General features: G+C 41.0%; 1 protein-coding gene across 6 annotated transcripts in view; it reads right to left on the bottom strand.

Moving 5' to 3' along the window:
• ENPP2 (ectonucleotide pyrophosphatase/phosphodiesterase 2) overlaps positions 1 to 14345 on the bottom strand; it is a 77161-nt gene that overhangs the window by 36511 nt on the left and 26305 nt on the right. For all 6 annotated transcript variants that reach the window (XM_056331775.1, XM_056331776.1, XM_056331778.1 and 3 more), the window contains exons 5-8: positions 12842 to 12902; positions 11526 to 11623; positions 10293 to 10372; positions 8978 to 9097 (exon numbers count right to left, since the gene is read on the bottom strand). In XM_056331775.1, the coding sequence (XP_056187750.1) occupies positions 8978 to 9097; positions 10293 to 10372; positions 11526 to 11623; positions 12842 to 12902 (359 nt within the window). The remainder of the gene's footprint in view (positions 1 to 8977; positions 9098 to 10292; positions 10373 to 11525; positions 11624 to 12841; positions 12903 to 14345) is intronic.

The raw sequence follows: 14345 nt of genomic DNA, 5'->3' as shown, positions 1-14345 counted from the left end.
TTTAGGGTACTGTTCTCATACTTTGAAAACAGGTCATTAATCCTTTCTCTTCCCGCTTCTATATAACATGCACTACATTCCCCTCTATTTATTCCTTTTTGAGCAGCAGTAGCCTTTGTTTAATCTTTCTCTAATGAAAGCCATACCATACCGCTGGTCATCCTCATTACCCTTCTCTCTCCCTTCACCCTCTCTCTTTTCTGTTCTATGAGTATCTATACAAGGCAGGGGAATGAGAATGACCAAACCTCAGCAAGGTCCACAATCAGGGAAAGCAAGCAACAGGAGTTTGTAAGCCTACAGAATTAAGTTTCTCTTGCAAAGAACTACACAAATTATCTCAAAACTAATTTCAAAAGTGGTAATGGCTTGAAGTCCAGTATTATGTACACAACTAGATTATTTCTTCCCATTATTTATGCATACTGCAATTTATCCATTTCATGAGCAGTTAAGTCAAAACATAGTTCCTTACTTAATTGCAAAATCTTCGGTTTGCTTAAAATCTTTTGAAAATACATTCAAGGCCCTTCTACCTTGCTCTAACAGGCACCTACACACTGTCATCTAGGCATACATTATCAAATGTCATGCCTGAATTATTCATGCACCAGTCTTAATCTAAATAAATTTGGCAGAGTCTGATGAAAGCTCATTTGCACACTGAGACTATAGTTAATAGCAATTGAATTTGGATACTGTTACTTATGGGAAAATTGGTCATCTCTGCCTTTCCAGTGCCCTAGACACACCCTTTAACTTATCTCTCATCTTCCACCCTTCCAAATCTCACTGGACTCAATCCAATTAAATTTAAATCACATTTTATTGTATTCTAACTTTCTGGTCATGTATCCTCTTTTCCAGGGAAGAGTATATCCATGGTAACTTTATAGGAATGGTGGTTAACTAAAAAGCACCAAGAGCAGGAACAGAATGGCCATGGATTTGCAGCCCATCCTTCTCTGTTTTCATGTGCTTCTCCTCAGGAGTCTGATTTCAGGGTTAGTTCATATTACTCTATAGTCAAGCTACCACCAAATGGGGCGACCCACAAGCACACCCCTCAGCCTCTGCAGCCCCAGCCTTCCACCAGCACTGGGGTTTGCATGGTGACGACCACAAGATGATACAGCTGCAAAGTAATTGCCCCCCAAAAAAAGGAAAAAAAGGCTTTGAATTTATATTGGAATTTGGCTTTGAATTGTTGAATAACAGGGACATTGTTTTCAAATGCTTGTAGAATACTAGTCCTGACAGGATGGGACAGAAAAATGCAGATGAACAGGAGAGATGAGGAAGTATGTCTATAATCCACTGCTCATGTCACTGAGCCCAGAAGCTGCAGTCAGAGATGTGACTGCAGTGCAAGGATGCACCCACAAACCCGCTTATGTCATATAAATCAGCACAGGGTATATAACCTCAGCCCAGACCCTGTGTCTAACTAAGGCAGGAGCTACTGCATATTCATTAGTGGTTCATGGGCTGCCCAGGTGAAAAAGGGCCCAAACATAAAGCAATTACATTTTTCTTTGCATTGCAGATTTATTCCTAGAGTAGAATTCCCTCATGGTAGAGAAAAGATGTCAAATACAAATTCAGCACAAGGAGCATCAGTTCCACTGCTGTTAGGCTCTTTGGTCTTGCTGTACTTGGAAAACCATTGTCCCTACAGAGCTGCAGCAGTTTTTTCTTTCAAAGTGTTTGTGCTCCTGCAGAGTTTAAATAATTTTACAGATATCTTTGGGAAGGTACCAACAAAATAAGTCCAGGGAATTCAGCATTTGGATTTTACCATCTGTTAACTCTAGCTTGCCTTTCTAGTGCTTTGGCCTGCGCAGATCCAAGTGGTCCAACCTGCCTGGTTGGCCAAATCAGACCAGCCAAGTTCCACCCTCAGCAGCTGAAGCCGCTCCTGACTGTTAGCACTGCTGAAATCAGCCATGACCCTGTCTATTCTAGGCAACAGTTTTAAACATGTGCCAAAAGACACCCACCCTCCGGACAAGCAAGTAAAACAGTAGTTATCTTGACAGAACAATAATTAGGCCCTACGTACATTGCCAAGGTACCCAGCATGCCTGCAAGAAGGTGGCAGCTATTTTTTATTCCTGTTGAGTGGAGACCGTGCTTCATGAGTGCCACATGAAAACAGCATGAACACCTTTCTGAACCAGGCCTAATGCAAGTAAGTGGAGATCACTTCTAATTGCGCACCCCTAAGCAAGCAGTAAGGGCAGTCCAAAGGCACCCAGACTGGCTTCAGACAGGGAAAAAAACCTACACCCTCCCTGCTCCCCCAAGTATTTCACCTCGGGAATGCAGCTGTTTACATTGGCATTAACTGTTTGGATGAGGACATGTGTGTGCTGCACTTGAAATAAACTCAACAGCTAAGACAATGATCTGTTAAAGTCAAAGACCAGCAAGTCAAAAGGCCAGCAACTGACCACATTGGAGAAGTGATTCTGGAAGACTCCATGCTGACTGCCAAGCAGAGCCTGGTTCAGCTCCAGGTTTCAGCAAAATAATACTCAACCTCCACCTCCTTCTTTTTAAGGGGAAAAAAACCAAAACCAAAACCAAGACATCTTTGGTTTAACTAAAACCAAAATAAGAAAATTCAACACTATTCAACATCATACCTAAAGCTGCTGCTGGTAACAATGTATTTACGGAGATGTCTTTAAGCATGCAGAGAAGCAGCAGTCATCTAGGTGGAAGTATTTCTATCTGCATGGAACAAGCTTTAAATCAAATTTCCACTGTGATTTAGAGTTGTGAGAGTTATTGCAGATTAATCTAGTGGTAGCAATCTCTACCAGAAGTACCCTTGGTTACTAGACTCTTTACTGGCTAGGTAAAAATCAGACAACAAACTGAAGCAGCTGATAGGAGCACATAAAGTTTCCTTACTACCCTCAGCTATAGGTTAGTAATTCCAGCAGAAAAGCATGGCAAACTATTACTGCAGCCAAATCATTGAACAACTCTCACTGTCTTTAAATCAAATCCATTGTCTTTCAAGGCAGACTACAAGTCATGCCTATTGCAGGCTAACACTACACTGTCAGTCAATGCAGGATAGAAAAAAAAAAAAGTTAGCTGATGTCCTTTCAACCTTATCCATGCAAAACAATTTAAATTAAAGAAGCAATAAAGGTTACGGTTCCATTTCCTCTCTGTTGGTTAGGCTTGCAGTCTTAAAGTTAATTAATCCTAAATGTTCCAGTCCTCAGCATGTAAAAGCAATATGTTATATATGCTCTATGGCTGGTCACATCTGTTCAGGTCACTTACCATAAAGTTTGCTGTGTTAGGCATTGCAAGGTCAGTACCGTTTGTGAGCTTATGTAATTTATTTGCCATATGTAAATACATTGGTTTTAACTGTTAATATGTTAGAAATTTATAGTCAGCTGTTTAACTATGTCAGCTGTGCACCCATGGTTTGCATATGGGACAAACTTTATTGTATTGCAAGCTATATAAAGGCCATATTTGTGAATTTATTTGCTTAAGCAGGAAAGAGAGGAATAAATACTGAGAAAAAAAAAAAGATTAACCACTCTGTCTTCATACCATGCCACAGGAGTTAAAGAATATCCAACTTTTCCAATGCAAGAAGACCTATTAAATTATGGACCCACAGATTCAACCCTAGTACACTGGCAAACATCCCAAGAAATAGTATACATGCTTTTCTATTTGTATATGAAACATATCCTGTAAGTTGAATTACTGTCTTTTACATCCTCTATGTTGAATGACTACAATTCTTCTCCTTCATTTATGGATAAAAATAGACAGGCTAAGCAACAGTTTAGGTGGCAATGCCATATGGAACATGGAAGTCCCAAGTTCTCCCTTCTTCTGACTGCTAGACACACTTGCACAGAGATATTACCTACAGAATTGTCCTGGTTTCAGCTGGGATAGAGTTAATTTTCTTCTAAGTAGCTGGTGCAGTGCTGTATTCCAGATTTGGTGTGAGAATAATGTTGATAGAAGTGTAAATATCACCTAGCAACAACTAAAAACACCTCAGTCAAGCACTTTTCAGTTTCTCAGACCCTGCCAGCAAGCAGGCTGGAAGGGCACAGGAAACTGGGAGGGGACACAGCCAGGACAGGTGACCTGAACTAGCCAAAGGGATATTCCATACCATAGAATGTCATGTTGAGTATATAGATTGGGAGGAGGTGGCCAGGGCCTGCCAACTGCTGCTCAGGGACTGGCTGGGCATTGATCAGCAGATGGTGAGCAACTGTATTGTGCATCACTTGGTTTTTGACTCACCTCCCTTTGGATTTTATTCCTGTCCCCTTCTCCCTCATTATTATTATTATTATGGGGGTGGGGGGTGTCCCTCCCATTGTTTTATTTTAACTATTAAAATTGTTCTTATCTCAGTCTTAGAGTTTTACATTCCTTCCCAATTCTCCTCTCCATCCCTCACAGGGATGAGTGAGCCAGCAGCTGCACGGCACTTAGTTACAGGCTGGGGTTAAACCATGACAAGAGTTATTCAAGTCGGCTGTTGAACTGTCCTTGAATACCTGCACAGAAAGTGGGGCACCTCCCTACCTTTAATCTTCCATGAATAAATAAGAGCCCATAACTTTGCAAAGGCTTCCCCATATTTGTTGTACTACAAAAGGACTGGCAGCAGCACATCTCAGACCAGGGCTGATGGGAGGGACGGCTCTGAAGTCCGGCCCTTGAGCCAAGTTGAGCAAACATGTTCCCACTCACCAACCGGTGAAGGAGATTCATGTCAGGAGGAGAGGAAGCACATACACCCACTGCAGCAGAGTTGGTAATGCATGGAATAGAAATCCCTTCCACACCCAGGCAAAGGTGGGAAAGGGGAATTCACAGCATTTCCCAGGTAAAGAAATGTGTACAAGATTGGTCAAAACATACATTAATACCAGTATGCTGCCAAATGTTACACTCCTGGGCCATTTGCAAATTGTCCTGCCAACAAAGTAAAACATGCAGTAGCCCCTTCCACTCCTTACTCTTTAGCAGGATCTCGCCCAACTAAGTATTGCCTTCTTGCCTAGACAGAAAATTTTGGTACAAGAAGCCTTTTAAATAGCTGGACAGATGCAAAGAGCCCTGTTGCTTGCTTATGGCTCAAGCTAGACAAAAAGAAATAGTTACAAAAAGACAATTATAGACATGCCTCCCCCACCAATCAATAAAGTACTTGCAAAATGTGTTTTGGACAAAAAGGCAGATGACAGCTTTCTGCAGAGCCTGGCCCCCTCAAATGTAACTATCCTGCCAATGCTCTGGCTGACTAGACAAGAAAATGAAAGTAAGTTCTTTCTATAATTGCTAGAGTCCCAAAATCAACAAAATCCCAATGAACAGGAGAGCAAAATAGTTCTATCCCAAAGATTTATATAGAATGTGAAATTTAGATAAAATCAGGAATATTCAGTTAAGATGCGTAGCGATGATGCCTAATGTCTACAGGCATACCTTGCAGACTAAGGACAGCTTCCCTACATGCTGTCACTTATCGAGGAATGTCAGGGCCCTTTTTAAAGTTTATCTCAGCATCTCAAGCTGGGCCCTTTTTGAGGGTTGAATTCTCTTTAGAAGGTTAATAGTGAAAATAAAGCTTCATACAAGGTGGCCTAAACAACTTTCAATACTTTTATAATTAAAATATTTCTGAAGAGAGAGGCATCTTTGGAGCCAAACTCAGATCCAAGCTGGGTTACCTTCCGAAGAAGCCCCTATGTCCCCATTAACCACAGTTTGGCAGTTTTATACCTGTCTCCTTCTGACCTTGGGGAGGCCAATGGATTATTTCTAAGCATCATGAAAGATGACTAAAAAAAAAAGCAGCGTATTGTCTGCAGTGTAAGCTTAAGCTCACTACATAAAATCAAGACATGGAAAACTACTGCTTAACGGAAGCCAAAGGCAGCTGGGGCCTAATTTAGTACTTAAATTTACTTGGGATGAAAACAGAGTCTCAGTGTCATGAAAAATGAGCAGTAAACTTAGTTCCCCCTTGGGAACATGGGCCCTGATGTTAATTTCTGTGAGATGCTGTAGCAATACAAGGAGTGGTTTTGCGGCTGTTTTCTGTCAAATACTTTTGTTTTGAAAACAAGGTAGTTTAAAGCTTGTATAATAAGTTATATACTAAATAAGTTGTATACTAAATCAGAAGACTGGATTTCAGGAAATCCAACAACAGGCTGAAGCACCTTGAAACACTTCCAAGCTACCTTTTTCACCCCTTCTCCTTTTCCTAATGGTCTTAAAATTAATTTCTCATAATTCCTGGTGTAGAAACATTCAGCTACTCATCTGCCAGCTCCCACTGATGTTCATGACAATCTGGCTGTTTCCCTGAAAGATGCTGAGTATTAGAAAAAAATCAAAAAAACATCAACAACAACAACCACCACACACCACAGAAGAAACACCAAAACCCTCACATTTTAACAAAGCCATATACAATAGGCCAGCTTCCAGAAGCAAGAAAGCATTTCAGAAATTATCAACATTAAATTACATTCTCTTCTAGGTAGTTTTAGCCATAATAGGGGATTGGGAATCCCAGACACTTTTCCTGCCTTCCTGGGCAGTAAAACAGTAATTCCCAATTCTGTGCAAACCAAGTACCACTCTGCTGTTTGAGTACTCCAGGTTGAGACCTAAGACCTAAAAAGACCCAGATGAATATGTAATATGACAGACAAGATTTCAGTGATATGCAACCCAGCTTTCCCTTTCTCCCCCCTTAAAACTACTGTCTTGTCTTTTTATACCTAGCTATTTCTGGCAGTCTATGTCAATGTGATATTTAGACAAAATTATAAAAAAAGAATTAGAAATGGACTGTATCTAGCCCACGTATAGATAGAGGTCATTTTTTCTCCCATAACAATCAACAATTCCCTTATCAACTGTGCAATTCATCCACATGCAGAGAGAGTATCATTTACTTCATACTTCCGCAAAAGATACCACCTCCTTACCCAACCACTATAGCCACTTTATCACGTTTGCCAAACTTACAGGTTTCCCTCACACTAAGTGTGTGGGGATTGAATTCTAGCCCTTCCTCTATGCTTTTGTTCACAACTTTCCAATGACATTTCCAGTTTATTATATGTGTGTTTTTCCTTTTTGACACTTCTTCAGGTCAGCTGGCTTATTTAAGAGTCCTTTCTTGTCATATGCAACACCCTCCCCGTCCCGAGGATTTAATCCAGCATACAGTCATTGACTGTTGTGTAACTTTCTTGAAATCTCAGCTGATATTTTTCATAACCTATTTACAATCCAGAAAAACTTTTATTCTCTGGAGCAGCACAGGTGTTTCTAATAGGTGAGTGCGGGTATTACCAATGTTCCCCACTCAACACAGCAGACGATGAAATATTTATAGATGTACATTGTACTTTAAAAATATCAGTTTAAAAACAGACAGTTGTACAGTCTCCAACAGTTAGTTCCCCACTAACTCCTACCTAATTGTGATTAAGTAAAGACACACAATTAAATTTGCAATGTATAATTAAAATCACAGCTGCTCAACACATCGTCACACAGCAGCTGAGCCACAATATTGCCTTTGAGCTCAGTGCCTGACTGCAGCAGGCACTGGTGGTTAGCTATGTGGCTCTGGCTGCAGCCAAGATGGGGGAAGATGTTACCCACTGCCACCCTTTCACTGCTCTTAGTTCCGATCCTGCTTCTTTGCTCACATCTAGGAGGACAATAGCTAAGCACATTCTTCACTCTCCTATCCACACAACCCATGCTAAAAAGCTAAGCCAGGTCATAGCTGGGCGAGAGAGTAGCTACACTCACTCTTATGCTGACAAATTTTACAAAAGCACAAATACCTCATATTCTGGCTCAGCTACAGCCAGACACATCTGCCTGTCACACACGTGCTTGCAGCTCTAAACTGTCTTTTCTCACATTTGTTGCAGACTAAAACCACATGCAGACAAATAACACACACACTTGCTAAGCCTAAAAACATCTGAGTAACTTCCTTTAGCCCCTTGGGATCTTTCTTCTTAAGAAATTTGGGGGATGACACCAATCACTTTAGCAAGCAGCAATAACAGACTATGGTATTCCCAAACCCCTTCTGATTTCCCCACCTTCATCACCTCACTCTTTTGTGGGGTTAACTGTTCAGGGAGCTCTTAAACTATAGTTCTTTAAGCATTCGGGGCAATGAAAAGTGCATGCACCTTGGCTGATTGCACATCAAACCTATTAATTAAATTTAAACCCACTTTTGTTGGCAAAGCAAGCCACCACAGCATGCACTAATAGGGGAAAGTACAGCAGAAGCAAGGAGACCTTAGCTGTAGTAACACAGAATACTTTGAAAGAGGCCATTTCCTTGCCCAGAATAAGGATTCAGAGCTAGAGAAACCAAGTCAGTCAAACACGAAGAGAGAGAACCCAGTTCAGCCAACACTGCTTTGGTCAAGGCAGAAATTCACAAACTTCCACAGCGTCTGCAGCAGGTCAAGTAACAGTGATCCTTTGTGGACTTAAATAATAATTATGAAGTTGTGCTACGCTACACTGACAGAACACTAATACTAAAACTGCCACAAGAACATTGCTAGGATGAAAACCCAAGAAACCCATAATAAAAAGAAACATTATGCCATGGCGATGAACATACAGTGTTAAACTGCTGCCTAAAGCGAGGGGTTTTGCTAGCCACATCTAATTTATACTTATCAATGCAAGCACCGTTCCATAATCAATGGCTTTATTATTCTGAAAAGCAAAAGCGAACTCAAAATGTTACATTAAATTGACAGACGCAGAGCCAGCCAGGGGGAAGATTAGGTACAAATTGTTCACAGATGTATTTTTTTAATTATTATTATTGGCTATGTTCCACAGCACAGGGGGACGGGAGGAGAGGGAGGAGGGAAGGAGGAAGAGGGAATCTGAAACTTACTGGTTGACCTCCCCACCATCTGTGATTGAATTTCTCTCGCCCTCGAAGACTGAAGCTGGCATCAAACACTGGGTCATACATCGAATTGCCAACGATTCCATGTGATTCAGGATAGAGTCCCTTTATGCAGAAGTAGATTAATTAGTACAACCCTAATGCACAGAAATCCAGTTCTTCATAGCTATCTGCAAATACCACTAAATTATTTTAAAATGGGTATCTTTGTAACTGTACACCAGAAAAGGTTTTAACTTTTAAGATAAGCACATTTAATACTGCGTGTAGTAACTAAAGCAGTAGGAGATGATTAAATTGTGCTAAAAGGCAGAAAAATTCCTGTTACTTGATACTTTGAAGTATTTTCACACTGGTTACAAGTTAGCTTGAGACCATCTAAAGTAAGCAAAAATTTATGAAAAGGAGATTGATCTGAACTTTCAGTTCCTTTTCAGGAATTCCCTTTCTGGAAACAGTAATTCATTCTCTGGTTGCAAGAGTAACACTTAGCATTTCCATTTTATAATGTTTCATCTTCACCAGAGACTGTGAGATAAGTTATTTCCAAGGAAAAAAAACCAAGGCAAGTCACCCAAAGCCATGGCTTTATATCACAGTCTGTCCAGCCATAAAGGCAATGTGAGAAGTTTCTGCTCTTCTCCCTTTCTTTTGGCCCTCTCCTATCCCCAGCTATTTGTTTCTCCATCCCCTCCTTTTCTCTTCCCATTTAACATTTGTGCAGAAGCTGCAGGAAGAAATGAAGGGGAAAAAATGCAGCTGCAAGTAGGGAGCCCCTTCGCCCAGCTTTGGGAGCACTGTCACACAGGAGCGTTTGCATGCCAGAGTGGGGACAGCCTGGCTGCCCGCCATGCCACTGGAGTGTAGAAGTGATGGTTCATTTTACTGCAGGGCCAATGCAGCACCCAGACACGTGCAGCCGCCAGGAATTGTAAGTTAGCCACTAAGTTAGTCCCACCAACTTCAGCTACTCCAATGAAGAAACAGCTGCTGGTTGTATTCTGGATAGGATTTCAGGGGTGGTTTTTTTCCCACCTGGAAAAACTTTGACCTGTAATTACGCAGCAGTACAAATAACTGTAAAAGCAGGCATAAGAAAGCACAGGAAAACTGTGACAGTGTATAATGGTGAGATCTACTTTATCTCAAATTCAGAATGCTGAAGAAAATGCCATAACTGAAGTCAGAAAAGGTTGGACAGTGAAGCAGTTTTATATAAAAAAAAAATAACAACCTTGCTTCCCACAAGCCACATTTCTACTGCAGTGCAACACTATCAAAATCCTTCACAGGGACTTACAGTAGCAAGGGTGTACAAGTTGGGGAAGGTTTTTGTAGGGTAGACTGGTCTCATGTAAGGGGAATGTGTTCCACAAGATCCTGAAAAATCAATTGTGAATGCAAACATTAGGAAGTGAAGCTCTCAGACATGGAAAACAAAAACAGAGGAAATTACTTGCTGTGACTCAAAATGCCGCAGAAACTGGTTAAATTTTAACCAATTTAAATGAACATTCTGCTGCTTAACATTGGCAGGTCTTTACCACGGGACGGTAGTAAATCAAGTCACGCACTCTTTGTACTTCATAATAAACAAATGAAATAATGCAGCCAGAGGACTACAGAACCAGCTACATTTCCATAGACTGTTTTCCTTTTTGAGCCAGCCTCCTTCCAGAGTCCAGAGTCATTGGAAGTATCTTGCTAAGTAAAACAACTTATGAAAATGCAGGCTAATTTTAAGTGGCAAATATACTAAAGCTGCAGTTGCACAATGGGCTTTGGCCACAGCCCCCAAGATCATAGAATCATCAAGTCATTTAGATTGGAAAATACTTTTAAAATCGAGTCCAACTGTAGACGGCTACACAAATACAAGGGCCAGCACACACACTGGGGGGGGGGGAAATCCAACTCCTTTCAAGGATATGGTCACACACAAACTGCCATGCTATACTGAGAAGCTCAAATATGCATTGCATCCAGTACTCCACAAAGCCAGGTGGATGTCCGCTCCCCCAGAGGTGAGTGCAGATCTGCTCATGGCTGGGGCACGTCCCCAGCTAGTTATCACACTTTCACTGCAGCTCCTGCACCCACTTACACAGATCTTCAACATTTCTGAATCAAGTCAAAAATTTTGCAGGCACGTCCCAACTAGCCTGTAAGAATGCATGATATATATCGTGTACTGAAAATGCATTTATTTGCTGACAAAACCATATGAAGGTCAGTAATTCTGAGCAGCACTCCTTAAAGTGGCAGCTCTCTCCACACTCTCTGATTGCTATGTGTGGCTTTAGCCAGGGTGCTTTCAAGTCACCAGCTGATAAACCAAAGGGGACTTCTTCCATTCTGCTTTCATGGAAAAAAAAGACAATGTTTGTTGGACTTTTCAGTAAGAGGAGCCCTGTGTCTGGAACAGCCCTTCTACCCACAGCTCCACAATGAGTTCTGTTGCTCAGTGAACAATGAAAACAACTGGGCTGCAAGCAATCTTCTTTCATTATTGTAAAGAAACAGATGTACTCACTCAGTTTTTCAATGTTGGGCATGACCTTGTTCCCTTTCTTCATATACGATGCACGGAAACCATCAACAGAGAAGATGATCAAAGGAGGACGAACAAAGCTGAAAGCAAAAGCAGCAGGAGTGTGAGGCAGCATTTCAAAATTATTATTGTTTTTTCCACTTGCTCACTGAGACTCCAGAGAATCTAAAGTAGTTACTGCATATGCTATATGTCTAATTTATTTTTTTTTTGCTTACCTAACAGATCAGCACAAACTGATAATCTTCACAGTTAGTAATGTCCACTGTTCACTCACAGTCAGTGAAAGGGCTGAGCTCCAACATAAAAGACACCTTCCCTGAGCAGCTAAAAGCATATAGCCCCAAAAGGCAAGTGCTTATAGAAGGAGATGGAGAAGGAAAAAAACAATAGCATGCATAAGTACCTACCATAGCATACAATCTGTAGTTAAAAACCACATCTCATGACAGCTGGTCTTTTCACAAAGTCCATAAGCTCTGCGAGGCAGAGCTCATTCTCATGTACTAAAGATGACAGTACTTCATGTTATTTTACTACATTTTTAATTACTACTGTTACTGGGACTTGATCCTATGCAGGCAGAGATGTCCCAGGTGGACACACCTGGACTTCTAATGTTCATTGCCTGCTGAGAGGGTAAGCAGCCATCACTGTCACCAGGAGCAGCAGGGGCTCCTATCACCTCAGAACTACCCTCCTAATAGCACAGACAGAGCTGCAACACAGGGCAGCACCTTAGCAGACTGCTTAACTTTAAGGATAATAGTGAGCCAACTGGTTTCAGAAGTGCTTACTCTCTTAGTGTTACTCATTGCTCAAACCCCTCATTAAGCCTGTATCCCACTGCAATTTAGAAATCCTTTCATTTAGGAACATAACACTAGAAGTACAAAATTCTATTTTAAAAACGGCTTGAACCATGTTCACATATGGTTTAATCTGAATTTTACTGAAACGAAAAAAACCGAAACCTTTCCACTGATTTCAAGGGAGTTTGGTCACCTTCCCTATGTCATAAGTAAAGCAGACAAACCCATCAGCAGGTGATAAAAAACCAAGAGTTCAAGCACACAGACCACACACCATTACTCATCCAGCAGCCCAAAGGCAAATGTGTTACAATATTATCAGCCTAGCTATACAAATGGTGAAGCACAGGAAAGCATCCAACCCACAGCCATTCAGCTTGTGTGACAGAGCCAGGGCTTGGAATGTGGTGTTCAGAGGTCCAGGGCAGTGTCAGGGACCATCAACCTTGCTGCATTTGGCTTTGCAGTTGCCTGCAAAACACTTACCCTGCTGGACATTCAGGAGCCTTGATCTCTTCACAGTCATCATCCACCCAGTGTGTTTCTCCTACCAGAAAAGTCACAATGGATTTTCAAAAAACAAAAAGAAAAAATATGTGGACACAGCTACAGGTTTCACAGAAAATGACAAAAAAAATTAAAGTCTAACTCCAGCTAATGGACTGTCTTGTCACACTTCCCATGAATCATAAGCAGGTTTTTTTCAAAGCTGAACAAATGATCTGGTTATAGTCTGTTCAACATGAATATCCAAACTAGCACTCCTAGAAGCAGCTCCTAAAACTGGAGGCAAGAGTGTCATTTAGACAGCAGGAGACAGTGGTAATGCTTTAGGCACAGTGTCATCTATTTTAATTTTTTTATTTTTGATGTGTCAAAAACAGGTAGTGCTGCTTCTGGCTGTGAATTCCCACCCTCCTCCCCACCAGCTCTGGTGTCTCCATGAGCCAATTCAGCTGGCTAAAGACATAAAACAAAATCCATTGTGGGGAAGAAAAACAACTAAATAACATCCAGCTGATTTACGGAGTTGAGCAGCTCATGGATCAGGTGAGACTCAGAAACAGCTAATACTCTTTCAGAACTCGATTAGTTAAAATTACTTTATTTAATCAACTATTTTCTTAATGTTTTCACTGCTGAATGCTGACTATGGAGTGGCTCATGACTTGCACTTTCACAGGTCAATTGAAAAACAAGTTATTAGCTAAGCTAACGAGGCTCACTTCTTGAACCTGGCACTATTAAAGGAACTGTAGTTCAATTAAAAGAACAAAACAAAAAGCACCATAGAAAATATTTGCAGGAAACGTGTCCTGCAGCAATTCCAACTGACCACAACAGAAGGTGGAGGGACAATTTCCAAGAAGGTAGGGGGGCACGGAACAAAACAAAAAAACCAACACACTATACTCAGATAGGCAAAGGCATGAATAAAGAGGAAACACTGTTCTCACATAAGGCTTGCTCTTGTTAGAGTGCAAGGGTCATTGAGATCATTTGTTATTAGCCAATTAAACAAAGATTATATACATTAAAGCTGGAGACATGTAAATTCCTCTGTCTTGACCCTTGTAAGAGGGGGCTCACAAAAAAGGCAGGAACTGAAAACTATACCAGTATTTAAGTGGTCTCAGCCTTGGGTTTCTTTGGGAAGGGGAAGAATGTAACCTATGGGGACTTGCTGGAATATACAGATTTCATTTGGATTCCCAACAGCAAAACTTAAATAAAGAAGACAAGTTCATTTTCAGTGTATGGGTCTGGATGGTTATCATTTTTTGAACATATGCAGTTGGTCAAAATGATGTGGAAGAAAAGAAAATCTAAAACTGTAACCCTTCCACCAGTAAAGTTAATAAATGAAAAAACTAAGAACTAGCTGAGGTACAGAAGTGAGAACCTGTAGAGCTCATTACCAAGGATCAGAAGACTTGTTCCATATGTGAGACACATTGGAACATGTCCTGCTTTGCATAAAAAATTGGGG

Source organism: Falco biarmicus, chromosome 3, assembly GCF_023638135.1.
Source record: "Falco biarmicus isolate bFalBia1 chromosome 3, bFalBia1.pri, whole genome shotgun sequence".
Classification (NCBI taxonomy): Eukaryota; Metazoa; Chordata; class Aves; order Falconiformes; family Falconidae; genus Falco; species Falco biarmicus.
This window is presented reverse-complemented; position numbering and strand designations above follow the sequence as displayed.